The sequence below is a fragment of the Leptonychotes weddellii genome, chromosome 15 (genome assembly GCF_054177405.1).
Source record: "Leptonychotes weddellii isolate Sample4059 chromosome 15, ASM5417740v2, whole genome shotgun sequence".
NCBI classification, from domain to species: Eukaryota; Metazoa; Chordata; class Mammalia; order Carnivora; family Phocidae; genus Leptonychotes; species Leptonychotes weddellii.
The window spans coordinates 15,224,203-15,244,724 of NC_138383.1; the positions used below are offsets into that span (position 1 = coordinate 15,224,203).

At 54.9% G+C, this 20,522-nt stretch overlaps 1 protein-coding gene across 13 annotated transcripts in view; it reads right to left on the reverse strand.

Annotated features, from left to right (window-relative positions):
• Nucleotides 1–6: 6 nt before the first annotated feature.
• The window catches only part of MAPT (microtubule associated protein tau), a 95,178-nt gene continuing 74,662 nt past the window's right edge, over nucleotides 7–20,522 (reverse strand). For 9 of the 13 annotated variants that reach the window (XM_081804777.1, XM_081804781.1, XM_081804779.1 and 6 more), the window contains 5 exons: nucleotides 19,136–19,401; nucleotides 8,918–9,010; nucleotides 5,379–5,460; nucleotides 3,838–3,950; nucleotides 7–481 (listed from right to left, as the gene is read on the reverse strand). In XM_081804777.1, coding sequence (XP_081660903.1) covers nucleotides 266–481; nucleotides 3,838–3,950; nucleotides 5,379–5,460; nucleotides 8,918–9,010; nucleotides 19,136–19,401 — 770 coding nt within the window. In that variant the 3' untranslated portion in view covers nucleotides 7–265. The remainder of the gene's footprint in view (nucleotides 482–3,837; nucleotides 3,951–5,378; nucleotides 5,461–8,917; nucleotides 9,011–19,135; nucleotides 19,402–20,522) is intronic. The other 4 variants (XM_081804780.1, XM_081804789.1, XM_081804788.1 and 1 more) reach the window with 1 other exon arrangement.

Below are 20,522 nucleotides of genomic sequence, written 5' to 3' on the forward strand. Positions count from 1 at the left end.
GCCATCTTTTTAAATGGTTTTAAAAATATTTTATTGTTACGAGCCCACCCATCAATTTGGAAAGATGAAATTTGCTCTTTTGCCCCGTCACTGATTTTGAAGTCCCGAGCCAGAGCCGAGCGACAAAAGCAGGTTAAGTGATTAACCGATGAACCGGTCTGTGAGGAGCAGCTGGGGGAGGGCAGAGGGCGAAGGGCCAGATCATTATTCTTTTTTTTTCCACACTCTCTCCTCTCCACGATTATTGACCGCCCCGGGGGCCTGATCACAAACCCTGCTTGGCCAGGGAGGCGGACACTTCGTCGGCTAGCGTGGCGAGCTGGGGCGAGTCTACCATGTCGATGCTGCCCGTGGAGGACACGTTGCTGAGGTGCCGCGGAGACGTGTCCCCGGACACCACGGGCGACTTGTACACGATCTCCGCCCCGTGGTCGGTCTTGGCTTTGGCATTCTCGCGGAAGGTCAGCTTGTGGGTTTCGATCTGCAAGAGAGGAGGCGAGGGAAGGCGAGTGAAGCCACAGAAAGGCGGGCAAGCCCGGCCTGCCCACGGGCCCGGGGTGGGAGGGAGCCGTGGTGGTGGCGGTGGGGGCTGTGTGTCACCTTCCCGGAGGGGGCACCTGCGCACGGCTCCCGCGTCACCTGCCTGCCGGCCACCCGCTTCCCTTCTCCGGATGCAGTGACCGGCGTTCGCTTCTTGTGTGTCCTTCCAGAGATGCCCCCACGTGCGCAAGCCCGTGGGATGTATGAAGTGTGTCCGTATATTTAATACACACGGTGACAGTGTCCACATGCTTTACGCTTCGGCGTTTCGACCTGATACCTTCCTTTATCGGCACCCACTTTCCCCGATGCGTGCTGCCGGCGGCGAGGATTCCGTCGCCCTGTACCAAAACGCACCTGCTCCCCAGGCGCGGGTCTCCGCGCTGTCCCCGCCTTTGCCTGTCACAAACAGCGCCGTGTCTGAATACCCGCGTGTGCACAGCATTTCACACGCGGGGAAATGTATCCTCGGAGCGGAACGGCTGGTGGGTCAAAAGGCATGTGCGCTTGATTTATAGATACTAACAAGTTGCACCTGAAAGCGTGAAGGATGGGGCGCCTGGGTGACTCAGTCGGTGAAGCGCCTGCCTTCGGTCCTGGGTCCTGGGATCAAGTCCCACGTCGGGCTCCCTGCTCGGCGGGGGGGGTCTGCTTCTCCCTCTACCCCACCCCCCTGCTTGTGCTCTCTCGCTCTCAAATAAATAAATACAATCTTTAAAAAAAAAAAATAAAAAGCATGGAGGAGGAGCCGGAGAGGAGTAAGGGACAGCCCCAGAGTCACTGCTGGCTAGCCATGAGCCACACACATTCCTCTCCTCGCCGGTGACGGGGGGGTTTGGAGGTGGCAGCAGCTGTGGGCAGCCCTGGAAGGTGGGCTAGAAATCCGGACGTGACGAAGTCCTTTTTCAAGTACAGAAATGATGACATAGCCAGGGGTCCAGAGGTCTTTGCTCCACAGGATGCCTGGGACACTCAAAGCATTTGCTAGAGATGTGAGCAGTTCGTAATAATTCCGGATGAGCCCTGAAGTGGTGGACACAGGAATTCCCTACTCTTTTGGACCCTGGAGCCGTTGTGCATCCGGTGAAGCCAGGAAAATGTACACACAGGCAGGCATGCGCTCACCCACCCACAATTCTTCCACATGATTTCAGGAGTCCGTGGACCACGGGGTGAAGAGTCCCCGTTGCAGGGGGCTTGAATGTGGGTGTAACGAAAAACCAGGCTCCCATGTAAGCTCTACGCTTATTTTGTCCATTTTGGTGCAGTGCTTTGCAAAAAGAGGCTTTCGGTATCACTGTATTCGAAAGGCCGTGGGGACGTAAGCTTTGATAAGAGCATTAATGTTGGTGTCTTGTAGAAAAAAGTGATAGGGTCCTGGAAATGGCCCCAAATCTCCCAAACTGGAGGCAGCTCTGGCGGCAGGGGTCTTGTGCTCCACTATGCATCAGCAGTTTTGCTCATCATGTCAGGACATGGGGGACTGAATGCGAGGGGACTCTCTGGGATCAAGACAGTCTCTTCTGGGTGGTGGGCAGGCCCACCCTTTCTGAGCCGGCACAGAGGTGAGTTAAAACAGAAGTTCACACTCAGGCCTGACTCTGACTCACATTCTTAGACGGCTACAAAGTACCAGGAATCTTCTAGAACATGGTCTCATTTGGGTCTCCCCACCACCCAGGGATGTGGATATTTCTGTCCATTTTGCTGACGAAGAAATGAGCCGAGAGCACTTGTCCATCCTGCCCAGGGTCACACCTCCAAGCAGAGTCAAACCCAGAGCTTTGCTCAGGACATAGAAGCTTCCAGAGATGGGCGGAGACCTTCCCTCACCCAGGGAGTCAGCAATGCCCGGGCCTTAAACCAGGAAGGGGGCAGGTGACAGAAGCTAGCAGAGCCGCTGGGCTTTTGCCGAGAACCTTCTCCACGGCCCCAGAGAACTGGGCCCTTCCTCACTTCCCCTGAGGCACACGGTCTCCAGGACCCTCTCTGACGAGGGACCCAGGGACGGAGAATTCCTGCACCTCGGAAGCTGAGTTTCGGGAACCTCTTCAGGTCCACCTTGGGGTCGGGGGGACCGCATGGGGCACTGTGGGGAGCCAGAGAGCACAGGGCCATCCAAGGGCCCGTGCCCTGTCCTCCGCCCCAGCCCCCCACCCTTCGGGGAGCTCATCTGGGGGTCAGGTGTGTCCCCGGGCCTGAGTCTGCAGCCTCTGCTTTAAGCTATCCCAGGGGGGGCTTCTCCAAAACTGACCGTTGGGCTTTCACCTCAAACACAACATGGGGTGCGTCTATCGAGAAGGCCCGGCGATGAGCCCGACGGGGGGCAGGGGGGCTCCGATTGGCCCTGGGGGCTCCCCGCTGCTGCCCTGCCCAGCGAGTTGTGCCGGCTGCCACTTCCAACCAGCCGGGCCATCTCGGGCAGCACCCTTTCTCACGCTGGGTCGGGTCTCAGAGTCTGTGCCCATTCTGGAACCCCCCTTCTCCTCCCACCACAGCTCTGTCAGCTGCTGGGAGGCACTACAAACTGGTAGATGAGCCATTTCCAGAACTTCATGGCAGGCGTGGGTGGGAACCCCCCAGAGGGTGCTTTGGCTGCAGTTCTGCAAAAGAGGAAACGTGCAGCCACGAGCCCACATCCTGTGATGCACTCAGAGGGAGCCTGCTCGGGGCCACACACATCCCCGTGTCCCCCTCCCCCGTGCTCACACAGTGAGACCCGGAGGCTCAAGAACCTGCGGGGATCGCCGAGCTCCTCGGGCCAGCAGCCTCCCCATGGACGTTTCCGTGCCAGACAGGCAGGGGCTCCGCAGGAACCTGGATTTCGGCAGCACTGTTTTGCTCTAACTGCCTAGTGACCCATTTAGAAAATTAGGTCATGCTCCCATGACTTGTTCGTGGTGCGCTGGGGCGGGCTCTGGGGCTGGCTACCTCCTTTTGCGGATGCTTGCCAACCACGGGGCCGAATGCTGTCACCGAGGACAGCGTTTCTCACCTTTAACTGCCCAGCAGAATCCCCTGGGGGCTTTAGAAGCTCCAGGTGCCCAGGTGGCACCTGAGACTCATCAGAGTCTCCAGGTCGGGCCCGGGCATCAAATCTGGTAAAGCTCCCAGGTGACTGCAACGGGCAGCGAAGGCTGAGACTCACGGTCCTGGGGGCTGCTGAGAATCCACATCAAGCCGATCAAGACAGGCCCCTCAGCTTTCCTCCCCTGGAAAACTGGACCAGGTTTGTCCACTCCGCTCCATTCACAGCCACATCCAAATGCAGCCTCCTCCCCACCCTGCCCCCTTTACCTTTTTATTCCCTCCACCAGGGACATGGGTGATGTTGTCCAGGGACCCGATCTTCGACTGGACTCTGTCCTTGAAGTCCAGCTTCTCAGATTTTACTTCCACCTGGCCACCCCCTGAAACACAATGCACACAGCACACCGCGCCTTGAAGGAGGGCGGAGCACGTGACGCCAGGTAGACGCCGGTCTCTCCGAGTAGGTAAAACTATCCTTCATTTAGAAGGTGCTCTGGGCCCAAGTAAGCCCTTCCAGAGGGCTTCACAACAGTTTGCTCCATCTCTCTCATCAAGGTGTGCATCCAATATTTGCTCAACAAACACTTCCTCTTTCTTTAATGCACAGGTCAATGACAGCTCAGTCCAGGAGGAATGGTTCCACACTCTAAACTGGTTGGCTTCCAAAGAGTGAAGTCCTTCTATGTCAACATCCTGTAAGGCACAGCCCTGCAAGATCTCGGAATGAAACTAAATGGCAAAATGCACCCTAACCGAGGAAGGGGCCTGACCCTTCTCCCTCCTCGGACACTCGGTGCCGAGCCCAAGCATGGGGGACACAGCCTGAGGAAGAGACAAACAGCATTCCTTTCTGGAGAAAGGATAAAGCCACCCAAGAAAGCTGCTCCCAGCATGGTAGGATGATGGCACCAGGTGAGGGATGGTTTTCACTGGGAAAGACTAAACCCCCACGACATGTCCCAGCGAGGCCAGAACCTGACGAGACACATTCCGGACTATGTTTCTGCCAACCTTCTCTCCCCACGGGAACACTTCAAGTAAAGGTTCTGCTCTGAAATCGGGCTTAAGGCAGAAGCCCCTGCTCTGGACTCCCAGGCAGGAGTTAAGATTCTAGATCAGCGCTGGACAATACGGAAGCCACCAGCCACGTGTAGCTACCTAAATTTAATTAATTAATAAAAAAATTAGTCATTTCGTCAACTGCACTAGCCACATTTCCAGTGTTCAACAGCCACACGTGGTTGGTGGCTACCATACTGGACAGAGCAGGTCGAGAATATTCCCATCACCGCAGAGAGAAATCTACAGATAGCTCTGGTTTCTACACAGTGTGGGACGGGGAGGAGAAAGGTAAGCACGGCAGAGCGCCAACGGTATTTTCTGTTAAAACAAAGTCACAGCAGGAGCATGGCAATGGCTGGTGAAGTGTCCCCCCCCCACCCCCATGTCGGCCGGGGACCAAACCGGAACAATCCACAAGCCAGCCTCCGGGAGCCAGATCAGGCCCTCCCCCAGCTCCAGAGGCCCTACGCGCACCCGCTCGGAGAACCACGAGTTAGGGTTTAGGCCCAGCATCTGCCCTCCGTCCTCGCTTTGCCCCCTCCGTCCTCGCTTTGCCTTGGCCAGCATGGCGCCCGGCTCAGAAGCGAGACAGGGCAGCCACCCCTCCAGGGGCCCAGCAAGTCCCACCTCCAACGCTCCCCTCGTCAGCCCGTCCCCTGCATCCTTCCCAGCTGCTTCAGGAGAAGCCCCCCGCCACCCCCGGCCGGTCCCACCCTCCCCCGCTTCCCGCCTTCTGCAAGGGCTACCTGGCTTATGATGGATGTTGCCTAATGAGCCACACTTGGAGGTCACCTTGCTCAGGTCCACTGGTTTGTACACTATTTGCACCTGGAGGTGAGAGAGGATGAGCGAGAGACAAAGAATAAAACAGGATGATTTCACTGTGGCCGGAACAACATGAAAAGCAGCTGTGTCAGTCAGATCAGGCCCTGCTGGGGACAGTGCTTCCTGTCGCCCCAAGGAACACACCCTCGCCATGGTGGGAAAATGTACTGTTGGACTTCTGCCAACCCCGCCCCGCGGGGAGTCGGGTCTTCACACAATAACTGTGGGACTGGAGTGCCCTCCGTCCCTCAGGGGAAAACAGGGAGACTCTGTCATGGGGCAGGGCCCACACCGCTGGTTTCGGTCCCTCTTCCCTGACATGACACGGACATCACATTCAGTGGGGACAAAGCAAGAAGGGATCAGCACGGTCCATTTGTGCCACATTTAGAAAATCTTGTTGGAAAAGCAAGGAAGCTAGGTCTGCTGGTCGCTGGGCCTCAGAGAGGAGCGGGCGGAGCAGGGTTGATGGGTGGGCTTTCTCCCAGGACAGCCTCCCACAAACCCTAGCACTACAGTGAGCACGGTGACAGCAAGCGGGACCCAGAGCCGTTAGGCAACTCGGCGGGAAGAGCCAGCCAGCACCTGGACACACAGTGTCCTGGACATTTCGGTTCTGTAGCCCAGGGAGCAAAGAGACAGGAACTGGGTAGGCAGCACAGAGGAACCCGCTGGGACACACACAGGTAGGGGAGACCTCAGGGCTCCTCAGAACCAGCTGAGGGCCCAGCATATGGCTTGGCCACACCGCCCACCCTCCGGAGGGGGTGACAGCCCCTGAGCAGCCCACCAATCCCAGCCCAAGACCCAGCTCCCTCAAGGGGGAACACCCACAGGCTCCGCCGCCCCCCCACCCCCGGCCACATAGCCATGGCTGGGAGGGGGTCCCTGGATGGTCACTGATGGACACTTCCCAGAGCCTCCAGCAGCCACCTGTGTGAGCTCACCTGTGGGTACAAGAGGCCAGTCACCGTGGAGTGGGGAGTTGGCTCCCACTCTCTGCCCCCGGAGTGACCCAGGAGAGAGATGGCCTGGAGCCAGAGAGCCAGAAAAAGGGGGACATCTACTCCTGTCTAAATCATCTGGAACAATTCCAAATTAATGAAAATCGTGCTGGCATTTGCCATTTATTGATGGAGAGTTGAGGCCGACAGGTACCCATGGGCTGTGTGTGTGGGGGGGTGTGCAGTGAGGCGGGGGGGTGTGCCTCTCAGCGCCCCGCGCAGCCCGCGCCTGTGAGGGTGAGCGGGTGGGGAAGGAACGATTCGGAGGCAGTCCAGCCTGGGAGACAGCGCATGCTGCGCGGGGCGCCGAGAGGCGGGGAAGGGGCTACGGGGCTCCTCCTGGCATGAGGGAGAAGGAAGTAAATGCTGTGAGCCAGCCTTCCTTCTTTCCCCTCAGCCCGGATGAGGGAACAGGGAATGAAGGGGAGGGCGTGGAGAAGGAGGAACCTGGACCGGCAGAAGGAGAAGGATTGCTTGAGGGTAGGAGCCAGGGCAGGGGAGGTGAGGCGGACTGGAGGCTGGGGAGAGGAGGCCAGGCCCAGAGCCAGCCAGGAGGTGGGGAGGATCCCGAGATGGACAAGGAGCACGGTCTGCCGGCTGGGAAGTCACCGCCAGGCTCAGGAAGAGAGAGCAGCCAGCCAGAGGCTGGGGCCCAGGCCAGCGGTCTAGCGCCCCCAGAACACCTGAAACTGCTTGGAGCCCCCCAGCCACCTTCCACCAGGAGAAGCGCTTTCTGTGAAGGCTCCTACTGCAAAGGACCATGCTCAGGGCCAGCCTGAGAAATCCTGGGGCTCCCAGGTCATACAGGCTGGCTGTAGATGGGCAGAGAGCGCAGGCCAGATGGGGTGTGTGTGTGTGTGTGCGTGTGTGTGTGTGTGTGTGTGCGCGTGCACGCGCCCCCGAGGAAGTCCCCTGATGCCCTGGGCATTGCCAGCAGCCATGGGAAGCTACTGTCTCCCCAGGACTCACACCCGGAGGAGCGGTCTGCCGGCTGCGGTCCCCTGGACCCCACAGCCTAGGCCTGCCCCGCACGCCCGCCACCAGCGACCAGACCGGCGTCACAGCAGAGAGCACGTGGCCTTCCTCCTCTGCCAGAGCCCATGACACCAGAGCTGACACAGCCACCCACACGCCACCTGGGGCCCGGGGGGCGTGGCTGGTCCCCACACCTTCTCTTGGCTTCCGGGAGCAGTGGGACGGGACAGCGGGGACCGGGGACACAGAGGGGACACGGGGCAGACACCGGTGGGGAAGCGTTACCGAAGCGCATGCAGCAGCGGCGGGAAAGCACACGCTAGTCCCGGGGACAAGCGGCGGGATCCAGGTGCTCAGCAGCACATTGCAAGAATAAACCTGGGCGGGGGGGCTGGACGCAGGGGTGCGGGCCCGGGCTGGGCACGTTCTGGAGGGAGAGCCCGCCCAGGGCTACCACCTTCCCCCTGGCACCACCAGCCGGGAGTGAGATCCCTGCTCTCAGAAACCGTCCCCCCACGAGGGGGGGAGGGGACCTCAAAGGGGCTAGGCCCTCTCCCTGCGGTGTGTTTAAAGGTGGGCTGCCAGCCAACCCAGAGGCGGGGGAGGGGGCCGGGGTGAAGGGGCGCCCCACCTCCAGACGCCCCCACTGTGAGTGGCCACGGAGCGGCCGGAGGGTAACAGCAGAGTTGACCGAGTGTGTGGGTAAGAAGTGAGGATGCCAGCCCCAAATCTCAGGCCCTCACCCACTGGGAACACCAGGAGTCCCCAGGACATTTGGAGGAAGTCAAATCTAAAAGGGTGCAAAGCCGCATTTCTCTGTCAACCCCTGACCACTGTAGGCAGGGTCCCCGGTGCACTGTTTGGGGCTCTTTGGCACCTGATCCGCTGGTGGCGGGGACTGGTTTTACACCCGAGCCCGGGCTTAGGGATCTGCTCATCCCTTGCAAACGCAGGGGACAAACATGGGCAGAGACTGGACTTCTCCTGCCCTGAAGTAGGTCAGGAAGACGTTGTGTCTGCTTGTCAGCCCAGGTGGGCCAGCTGTCCACGGGGCTGTCAAAGTGAACCTGCCCCGGTGACAGGGGAGGAGGTGACAGAGCCCAGTCCCCAGCACTGCCACCTTCAGCCCAACCTCATGCAGGCTGTGGGGCTTCCAGGAGCCCGTGGTGGGCGGTGGGTGGCGCCGACCAGGGCTGTTACGCGGTGAGGACCTGGCCTCCAGGTCTGGGACAGAGAGGGGCTCGGTCATCTTCCCTTTACTGCCCCTGCAGCCTGCACAGGCCAGGGAACCCACGGATGCCGGGGCAGCCCTCCTAGAAGAGTGGGCACGGCTGCAGGGAGCCTGGGCTACAGGCAGTGGGGCCACAGACAGACCCCGAACCGGAGAATGGTTTATTCTCTGCAATGTCTCGCAAGTGTCCACACTCATGCTGCTGCTTACAAACCGCAGTACGGCGCAGGGAAAGTGTGAGCGTACTCACACTGCCGCCTCCTGGCACGTGTTTGATATTATCCTTTGAGCCACACTTGGACTGGACGTTGCTAAGATCCAGCTTCTTATTAATTATCTGCACCTTTGATAGCCAGAAAAAAGGATGAGTGACATACTGTGCCCAGCTCCATCTGCTCTGTACTAACATACTCCCCTGTCTGGCTTCCGGGCGGGGAGAGGAGGCCCCAGGCTGAGGGCAGGGGGTCTGAGTCACACCTTCCCAGGGGAGCTGCCCCAGGAAGGCATTCCAGAACTGTGGGTGACGGGTTCCACTTTACAGTGCTGGGCTTAGAAAGCACATCCACCGGGAGGCGATTCGCATCACCGAGGCCCCCCCGGAGCACGTCGGAGGCCTATAAGCCGCAGCTGAATGTCCACCAGGCTGGGATGGACTGAGATGTGCTCAATTACATAACTGAATGAATAAATCAAAGAAATACAAAGTCCCATCTGTGTCCTCATTCACACACCTACCAGGCCCGCCGGAACATTCACGAGAGCTTTCTGTGGCTGCCCTCAAGCCTGGGAGGCACTGGAATTACCTGCAGATTTTTTGTTTTTAAATCTCAGACCCCACCCGGACCTAGAATTAGAATCTCAGTCTCTGTGCTTCTAGAAGCCTCCCCTGGTTGCTTCGTTCGGATGCTCGCCTAGGTTTGCGAATCGCTGACCTCTCGGGGAGGACGCAGATGGCTCTACAGAGAAAGATGAATCCAGACCTCCCTCCACGTGAGATATCCCTGTTTTAGCGGTGACTGATTTCTACTCAATTTGTCTAAAAACTGAAATACACAGACAACCATGGCAGAGAGAAGGAGAGTCTGGTCTGCCTGAGCAGTGATAACATCTTTATCCCCGGGGTCTCTCCCCGCAGGAGCTCCCTGCTTGGAAACAGTGTTCCTGTTCCTCACTGAGAACAGCCACCAGCTGGAGAGCTGGAGTTCCCCAGTAAGAACCAGCACTGCTCTCTGAAATTCGGGAAACGGCACCAACCCCTCCCTTGTGGCCCCTGCGAACGGCGGGCGGGGGCCCCTGCTCCGGAGACTCGGGATCCGTGAGGGTAGCTGTGGTTGCTGGAGTCCCAGAGCCCTGGCCTGGCTCGTGGCGGGGAGAAGGGTCCCAAACTCTGACCGCAGAGCCAGAACCAGCCCTCAAGGGGGCCGCAGGTTCTCCGCAAAACGAGGAAACAAGGACATGATGGCAAAATCTGTCCATCCCACTTTCCCGTGTTAGAACGGCCTTTCCTTTATTAAATTATTAGTTATTAAATTACATTGGTAGCAGATCATGTTTATCATTTTTAGATGTCCTTAGCCTGACAAAATAAAGACAGAGTAATCTTCTCTTGGACCCCACCCCATTTTTTCCCCTAACTCACTGGTCTGGATCAAAACACTGGGTAAGCCCACACCTGTCCCACCTTTTTCATTCTCTTCTCTGTTCCTTTAAAATAAAAAGCTATGTATTTTTTTTCTCGTTAGAAAAGTAACATAACATTATGATTTTGAAAAATATGTTTAAAAAAGCAAAAAAACAGAAGTTTTCCCACCACCCTAACACAACAATCACTTTTTGTTCTGTTCCCTTGAAGTCACAGATCTATAAATAAAACTACCATCACGTACATATAAAGGGTAGTAATTACTTACATACACTTCTATATCTTGCTTTATCAAGTACCATCACCTTCAAAGCATTTGTTTTATCTACAGTCACGAAAAGCACTATTTTAAATAGTATGTCATATTCCATTTTGTGACATCTGTGTGATCAGATACTTATTTTAAATAACAGAAACAGTCTCACCACGAACATCTTTTTGCAAGTTCTTTCCATATTATAGATTATTTTCACAGCAGAGTCCCAGAAGTAGAATTTCTGGGTCAAAGTTATAAATATTCTAAAAATTCTCAATACGACTCTCCAAGTGGCTTTCTAAAAGGGTCAGATTAATTTACCCTATGAGCACCATCGAGAAAGTCCATTTCGCCACATGGCTGCCAACGTCGGGCATTTTAAAGACTTGGTTTGCTTTCTTTGATTAAAATAAATGGGACTGCATTGTTGGCTTATTCTGCTTTTTTTTTATTATTATTATTACGAAGTTGCCCCTTTGCCCCCTTTTTGCTGGTAGATGTATTTTTTTCTACGAATGTTTATATCTTTATAGACTCAGATTCTTCCTTTGTCATTTCTCTGGTATTTATTTATCTATTTATTTATTTTTAAGAGAGGGAGAGAGTCTGAAGCAGGCTCCGTGCCCAATGTGGAGCCCAAGGCGGGGCTCGATCTCATGACCCTGAGACCATGACCTGAGCCGCAATCAAGAGTCGGATGCTTAACTGACAGAGCACCCCAGGCGCCCCTCTTCTCTGGTTTTTAAACGTAAAAATATCTAATTCCACATCATCTTCCTCACCTGCCATGCCCGCAACTTCGTGATGAGGAGGCCATCTGAGGTCCTGAGAGGTTCAGCGACCTTCTCACATCAGGACATAACTACAGGCTCCCCACGTGACAACAGAGCTTTGCCCCAGCTGCCCTCAAGGACACTCTCTCTTGGTGGACGCAGAAATTCTCTTCTGGTGGTGAGGAGATGCAGTGGCCATGTCTCAGCCCAGGCTGGAGTGGGAGCAACAAGTGGGACGGGCTCTCTCACCCTGCTTCTCAAAGACTCACTGCTGCCCCTCGGCACAATGTCTCTGAATTAGTTCATGCCATCCTCAGATTTTAAGGAGTCAGACCTGAACTCCTTCTGTGGGGATCATGTTTTACTCATCCCTTTCCACTGGTTAAGTCCCAGAAGCCAACTTGCCTGCTTTCACAAAGACACTGCGGCAGTCTAGTATTAGAAAACACACACACACAAACACACGAAATATTAACGCAACAAAATTAAAAGGATAATGGTCAAAGAGGGAGAGGTCATCAGGACTGACAATGAGACTGTACATTACACTGAACTCCGAGCTTCCTGGAAGCCAACGCAAAACGGGAAACATGAGGAGCTACATAACTCTCTTTATCTGACAAAGAAAACTTACCAGTTTTTCAAGGAAGATAACCTTGTTTTCTCAACTAACCCTTTTAAGAACTTCACCAAATGAATTTGGCGACATTAGGCAACAACAAGATCTGCAATGTACGTAGACTTTTTTTTTACGTGGCTTTTTCTTGTTCCAATCCCACACAAAAGGCAACAAGTTTTTTTGTGGGATTTGGCAGAGGCATAAGGATATTTACAAAGCAGACCTGAATTACTGTTAGTGGTCAAAGTCAACACCCTTTACAGAGTGTTAGATTTACATAAGGGAGATGAAAGGGTTGACATTGAAACTGGAATCCAGAAACTTAATTTCTCGGCTAGAGTAACATGTAGGATGTTGAGCCTCAGCTCTGAGCAGACACTGAAAATCCTCATCAAAGGAAAGAACAATGTTTTTGGAGCTCCGAATTTTGATCCAGGGGACTCACAATCAAGGGAGAAATTCCTGCGGTCAGGGTTTGATCCAGGAGGAAAGGCTGGGGTGGGGCGGGGCTGAGGACAGCTCCACTTTGGTTTTGTCTATTTCCTTGAGGACCTGAAGCTGTCCCAAAGGCTCCCCGGGTCTTGATCTGATTCGGTGTGGGCTCAGAGCTCTCAAGGTACTCCAGATGGCCCAGTCCTCCCTCCAGGAGCTCCCAGGCTGGCCCAGCATCCACCGGCCGTCCCTGGCAAAGCCTGTCTCCAGCATAGCCTGGTGCTTGCTGGGCCCAGCTTGTCTCCACTAGAGTCGACATACCTGGTGCATCTTTAAAATGATGGTATTTACACAAGATTGTTCAGAGATACAGATGCTGTGCACAGGGAGAGGTGCCCGGAGGGCCTGGGAGTTACAGGGCTGTCCCAGGGAAGGGTCCCAACCTGGTTCTTCAGGGCCTGGCACCTCAGCTCGGGTTCAGCTGAGTCCCTGGCCCTGATCCAGGAGAGGCAGACTATACCAGGTACAAGCTGACTTAACTTATTACACGTAAATGTTCTGTGTGCTTTTTACAACGAGAACTGGGACTCTGTCACTAAATATGAATTTTAAAAATACAGTCTGCAGTGCTCCAGCGTGGAGACAGGCAGCATTCTGTTGCCATCTAGTGGCCACCTGGAATATTGCAGCCCCAGGCTCCGGAGGATGGGCGGGGGAGGGGTGGGGGGATCCTTTGGCTCTTGGTTGGTTTCTGTCCTGCCTGGGGCCCTCGCATCGCACGACTGGTCTGGACATCCTCAGAGCCACAGGCACCACCCCAGTTCTGACCAGGCGGCCTTGGCCCCAAGTGAGCTCCGTCTCTCTCCAACTCTGGATGGTCCCTGGGACCCCTGTTCTTCCCTCTGTGCTCTGCACTGAGCACAAAGAGGGATACTGAGGGCTCTCAGTGGGGTTGCATTAACCTCACGGAGCCCTCACCCACCCTGCCTTTCAACTCTGATCCTCCCAAGCTCAGTCCCCACAACGCAGGGACCATGCGGCCTGAGGGTCCCTCCCTGCGGGCAATGCCCTCCACCACCCTCCTCCTTCTCCATTCTCTCCTGTCCTGTCAGGGCAAAGGCCCCGCTGGTTCACCACGGACCCGGCGGGGACCTCCCTCCATCGCTGGCAACTCCCCTGGGCTCTGGTGTAAATGAACACAACTCCAGCCTAAACCCTAAACCCTAAACTGGCCGCCCAGGCTGATGTCAGTTCTAGCTTAATTTTGCTTTTGCTTTCAACATCTCCAGGGTGCGGTTTCCCTCTGTCCTCTTTCAGCCTGTGAAGCTAGCACTCTGTGCAGGGGACTGTCCTTTCAGAGACCAAATGATGGTCCCCAAAAGGGTCTGTCCTGTCTTCTCTGACTTGTGGGTGACACTTCGCATTGTGGGTGACAGTTGGTAACACAGGTGACTCTCCGTGTGGGGGACCCCTCCCCGGTGAGGGCGGCTCTCTGCTGCATCTCCTTCCCTGGCCAACCTGTCCTCTTGCCCCCTTTTCTCTAGGCCTCGGGGGCAGGAACTCTCCGCACAGAGCTTGGCGCTGAGAGGGGACCCAGGACTGTCGAATGAATGAACAAAGGACGGGAGGAAGGAACCAGCTTTCGGTGCTATTGTCCGTCCTATTGTACTGGCTGTGTTTTCGAATTTATTTCTGCTCTTACCTTTGCATCTGCATTCTTATTTTTTGCATTCTTTTTTCCCTCCACCAAAAACATAATTGCTCTGCTGCAGCCATTTAATTTTTTTAAATAACAAAATTTTTTTGAATAACAAAAGCATTTAAAATGATGAATTCCTTCGAAGTACAACTTAGAGGAAGCTCCACATGACATATGGTGTTTGTTACCAACGCACGCGGAAAAGGCATTCTTCACTTCCAAACTGAAGAGTACGTGACACAGGACAATTTTTTAATTCCCAAGTACTTGTGGTAATGTAGGTGATACGTACACAATCAGGTTCTGGGGCAGGACACTGAGGGAATAGACAAGTGCAATGTTTCCCTGTATTTATAGGTCTTTTTTTTTTTTTTTTTACAGACTATATGGATTATTGGCATAGCATCTGATAAATCCTCCGCAGGATTTATATCATACATTTTAATTCCTGGTGTTTAAAAATTTCCCTTCTCGGGCACCTGGGTGGCTCAGTCGTTAAGCGTCTGCCTTCGGCTCAGGTCATGATCCCAGGGTCCTGGGATCGAGTCCCACATCAGGCTCCCTGATCAGCAGGAAGCCTGCTTCTCCCTCTCCCACTCCCCCTGCTTGTGTTCCTGCTCTCGCTGTTTTTCTCTGTCAAATAAATAAATAAAATCTTTAAAAAAAAAAATGTCCCTTCTCAATTACTTGGACTTTCTATGTCCTTCTATTTTTCTTTTTTGCTTTACTATCATCTACTGTAACACTTCCAGTTACAATGTATTCCTATCCATGTTTTTCTGATTAGAAATGTTTTCACTGTAGAAAATTTGGGAGGAAAGGGAAAAACACACAATCTCTGAGTCATTATTGGCATTTTGTCATAGTTTCATTTTCTCTGCAAACTTTTTATATCAACAGTAGGCAAAACCTGAATATTCCTACACTATTATTTTTTTTACATTTTTTCTATTTATTTGAGAGAGAGAGAGAACATGAGTAGGGGGAGGGGCAGAGGGAGAAGCAGATTCCTCGCCGAGCAAGGAGCCCGATGTGGGACTCGATCCCAGGACTCTGGGATCATGACCTAAGCCAAAGACAGATGCTTAACCGACTGAGCCACCCAGACGCTCCCCTACACTATTATTTTTAACTTCATAGTATAACATTTATAAATGTTTATATTTATAAAAAATTTTTAAGATATTTTTAGTGGCTACATAATATTTTATAGTATGGCATCACCATTAATCACCTCTCTATTGTCAGGCCTTTAAATTGTTTTGCTTTGCAATTCTAAATAAAGCTCAATGCACACTTCTGTGCTTAAAGCTTTTTCTGAGTTGGATTTTCTTCCTTTCCCCAATTTTATTTTTATTTTTATTTTTTTTAAAGATTTTATTTATTTATTTGACAGAGAGAGAGAACACAAGAAGGGGGTGTGGGAGAGGGAGAAGCAGGCCTCCCGCCGAGCAGGGAGCCCGATGCGGGGCTCGATCCCAGGACCCTGGGATCACGACCTGAGCCGAAGGCAGACGCTTAACGACTGAGCCACCCAGGTGCCCCTCCCCAATTTTAGAGTACAAAACACTTCTCTTGTTCTGTGTGAGGGGACCCAAAGATCTCGAGGTGACCTTCAGCTGAGTCCAGAGGAAGGAGACAAGAGACCCTTTGACAGATCACTGGTTTGGCAGAATGAAGTTGTGAAAACTATGGACATTCCTTCATTATGTCCAAAGGGACTGTATTGATTTGCAGCTGCTGTGGGATGAAAGGATGTCAATTTCATGTCACTTACACCTGCAGTGGGTAGTTTATTTTTTTAAATGTGTTTGTAATGCTGGTTCTTCTTGTATGAACACCTCCCCACCCAAGAATAGGGCTGGGACAAAGTCAGAGCTGGGCTGCAGGACACAGGGGCTGGGCCTGGGCTGGGAATAAGCTGACTGAGGAGGAGGCAGGTGCATGGGATCTGAGAACGGACAGGGTCAAGCCTGAAAGAGGAAAATCAGTCTTCAGATCCAGGGTGCGCAGGAGACCCTACTGGGGTCGAGGCCAGAGCCAGCAGGTGAGAATCTGGGTCTCAGCGGGGACTGCACATTGAGAACACCTTGGGAGGCTCCCTGGAAGATTCTAATGGTCCTGGGGAAGGTTCTGGCACTAGGATTTTTAAAAGAATCTCCCCCCCCACCCCCCGGGTGATTCTCTTGCCGTCAGGTAGGAGAGCCGCTGTCCCCGGGGACAGGCATACGTGTCCACATGTTGGCCTGCCTTGCTTTCTCCCCCAACCTTTGGTGGATTCAGCTGGTCTGGCCAAGTGGCCAAGTGACTATCTGCATTTTCCTTTAAAAATAATTCCGTTCCGGAATCTTCAAGCAATACCTGCTCATAGTAGCACATCATGAAAACAAAGTACAAAGCAGAACACAGATGTTTTACACTTTTTTCCCGGCCACTGATTTACATTGATCCTCTGCGTCTTCAGTCTCTGTAGGTTTTTCAAACTGGACACCCTTGCTTCTCCTTCTTCAGTGGGACCTGCTATTCAAGGGGTCGTGGTATTCTTCAGACTCACAGCGCCGTCCCTTTTGCAGCTGAGATAAGCACTGACTGAGCACTTACAGTCTGTCGGGCCCTACGGGAGGCCATGGGGCCCCAGCAATCTCAAGGAGGCCTCAGGAAGCCTTTAGTCCAGGCATTCTGAAGGCCTTCTCCACGGATCCCACGTGCCTTCTTTCCTGTTTCTTGCCTCTTCTTTTTCCCTGGAGATTAGTGATTCTCTTTGTTATGGCTGAGGTTTCCGACAATTTTCTAGGTTTTCCATGGGATTTAAGGGAAACTTACTCCTCCCTTGGCCACTTCCCTGCCTCTTCTCATACATAGTCTCAAATAAAGTCGCCCTCTCCCCTTTAATCCTTCAGTAAATGAGGACATAGTTCCGCAACCAGCATGGTAAGGTCATGGGAGCGGGGGGAGTGGGCCACTCGGAGCCTCAGGTCACTGGCCCCCATCCACCGGACTCCTCCTCCCCCACAGACAGGGCAGCCCTGGGTGTGAGGGGCAGGTCCTGGCCCCAGAAGGGTCCTCAGTGGGAAATGTTCAGCCCCGGCACTGGGGTCTCTGGAGAACTGCTGGATGGGCCAGGCGTGCCCACACTTTCCGAGCTAACCTCGGAGGAACTCAGGGCGGCCGGGGGGTGCGGCCAGGGCCAGAAGGAAGAGGTGGGTGTTTGCTGGTACATGACAGCCCACAGGCTGGGGATGCTGATGGTGAGTGTGCCTCTTGCAGTCATGACTTGTCCTGAGACACTGGTCACAGTCCCACAACCGCCTTGTAGGTGTAGAGCTGGCTTGGTGGGGTTTTGTTTGCCCTTTTTCCACACGAGGGGCAAATGGTCCCGCTATGCTATGAAAACAGGGCACACACGGGACGCTCACGGCGCTGAGGGAGGTGTGCGGACGCCGGGGGGAACATCCCACCACCTTGGCAACCCTCTGCCCACAAAGCTCTGCAGAGGGGTCAACTTTCAGCCAACACCCCAGTGGCCCCAGAGCCCCTTCTGGAAGGACACAGGATCTTTACAAGGAGCAGCCAGGCAAACACCACAGAAAAATAAACAAGGGCCCAGAGCCAACCCTGTGGACCACAGACCAGTGGCCGTGAGCCCCAGGGCTCTACCCTGGGAGGCACCCAGACCTCCCAACTGGGCAGGACTCTTCAGGCCCCAAGGATGGGAAAGGCCAGGGGGAGGCCCTGAGGCTCCATGGGGAGCAAAGCACAGAGTTTCGGTTAAGGCACCAACATGGACAGAAAGCCCTGAGACGCCCTCCCTTCATGGAGACCCAGGCTCCTGCCAAGAGTGACATCAATAGTGCCAAGGTCCCCTGCTGTGGGGGGAGACGAGTGGTTCTGACTGATTAAAGGGAAATGCTGGCTCTGGGTGCTGTAACATCCTCCCAGCACAGCAGGAGGTTCACGACCCCCCAAACGGCCCAAGCTGGGGAGGCCCAACACATCTGTGCTCCTAACAACAGAGCCTTGGTCCTCTGTACTCCATACAAGCCACCTCTTCTCCCTTCTCCACCCCGCTCCCTGGTACTGGGGGGGTAGGCTGTTAGGGGCTGCACTGTGTCCCCCCAAATTCATATGCTGATGTATTAACTCCCAGTGCCTCGGAATGGGACCATATTTGGAGATAGGGTCTTTCAAGAATTGGGCCTCCATCCAGTATAACAGGTGTCCTTCTAGGAAGGAGAGACTGGGACAGAGAGGCACCCAGAGAAAAGACCACAATAGGACACAAGAAGGCCGCCATCTACACGCCAAGCAGAGGGACCTCAAAAGAAACAGCCCTGCTGATACCTTGATCTTGGACTTCTGGCCTCCAGAACAGTGAGGAAACACATTTCTGTTATATAAGCTGCCCAGTCTGTGGTCTTTTGTATGTCAGCCTTGGGAAACTCATACAACGGGGGACAGGGGACGAGAGGAGGAGGAGGGGGTCCAGGTCAGTCCCCACCTCCCACCACCTTAGGCCTTTGGAAGCTCACATTTCTCCACCTTTAGGAGACCCAAAGATCTCATGAGCGCCCATTTGCCCCAAAGAACCAGTTGTTCAGAAGGGTACCCCAAAATACCCCAGAACTGAGGATTTTAGAGTAACCTAACATAGAGTAGAGGTTAGGTTTGGTGTCCAACGAACGCCAGAGACACTCACCTACAGATTGGTCGTTTCTAAACACAAGACAGGTTGGGGAACCCCTGTGGGTGCCCCCAGGTCATACAGCCAACCTCATAATCTCAGGGACCGTCTGTTCAGCAGGGGCTCAAACAGGGAGGGAAAGAACCAGTACTTTCTCTCACCTGAGCAGGGCACTCACCGCGTGGTAGTGACCCCAACACAGAACTGAACCAGAGCTGCCTTTCCTTGGACAGATCCGGGAGGCCCCAGGGTGGGAGGGGAGGCCTGGGGGCAGGGCCACTCTCCCACCTCTGCCGCAGGGGTTGGGGGACCCACACTCCTTCTCCTGGCGTCCCGGGGCCAGTCCCCGCCCGTACGCCCTTTTACCTTCCCGCCTCCTGGCTGGTGCTTCAGGTTTTCGGTGGAGCCGATCTTGGATCGGACGTTCTTCAGGTCTGGCATGGGGACGGGGGCGGTCTGCAGGCGGCTCTTGGCTGAAGACGGCGACTTGGGTGGGGTGCGGACCACCGCCACCTTCTTGGGCTCCCGAGTGGGCGGGGTTGGCAGTGACGGGGTGCGGGAGCGGCTGCCAGGAGTGCCCGGGGAGCCAGGGCTGCTGTAGCCGCTGTGGTCCCCAGATTTCCCAGGTTCACCTGTGGGGACAAGCGGCAGTGAGGCCAGTGCTTGGGGAAAAGGTCCCGGGGGCTGCCCGTCCCGAGGGCCCACTCCCAGACGCAGGCGGGAACCAGGTCGGAGGCCCCGCTAAGCCAGCAGGAGGCTGCCTCCGACCTCATTTCTAGAGACAGGCCTGGTCACGTAGGGACGGAGACTCCCTGTTTCCCAGGGAGGAAACAGAGTGGTCACCAAGGACCACCTGGTACCCTTTCCCAAGGGGACGACTCTGCCCCATGGCCCCGGGGTCAAGAGACTAGGTCCAGCTAGCTGTGCGGCCTCAGACAAGTCACCTTCCCTCTCAGAGCTTACGGGCCTCAGCTGAACATGGGAATAACGACAGTGCCCGCAGGGAGGGAGGCCAGGCACGGATGCACATGGATGTGCTCTGAAAGACTCTAGTGCCATCCTATGTGGCTTTTCCCTGAAGAAGGGTGACACGGTGACAGGACCAGGGGCCACACTTGTCTGGATCTATTAGACCCTTTACTCACTGGGTGAATTTTAAGCTCTTCAGCAAGTTCCAGGCCCCTTTCCCCGCAGGCCCCTGCACAGCCTCCCTAACCTCTCTGTGGCATGTGGGCTCCAGAACGGGATGCCTGCTCTGTGTGCACCTGTCCCTAGCTCTCCAGATGAGCCATGCCCCCTTGTGCCGCCCTGTCCTGTGCTGTGCTCTCCAAGAACTCCCTTCCCCCTACGCCGATGCATGGCTGTCCGAGCACCTTTCCCAACTGCCAGGAAGGCTGCTGGGGCTGCTCTTTCCCCAACGGACTCAGTCCTGGCTCCCCAGCCTGCTTCCGTCCTGCACTTCCCAGACCCCCGCACACTCCAGTTACTATTCCATGAGCCCCATGAAGCAGTGTTCTCCAAGTGTGGCCCAGGGACCCCTGTGTCAGCATCTCCACAGCCTTGGGTCAGGCGTGGGACCTGTAAGATGCAGATTCCCGGGCCCGTCCAGACCTGGAATGACAGAACCCCCTGGGCTGGGGCCTGTCCTGCTGGTTCCTCCCAAGTTCCCTGGGGATTCTTGAGCACACCTGAGTCTCAGAGCCATGGGGCTGGATGCTGTGCCTGGGTGAGGGCCCGGCTCCCCTCGGCTCTG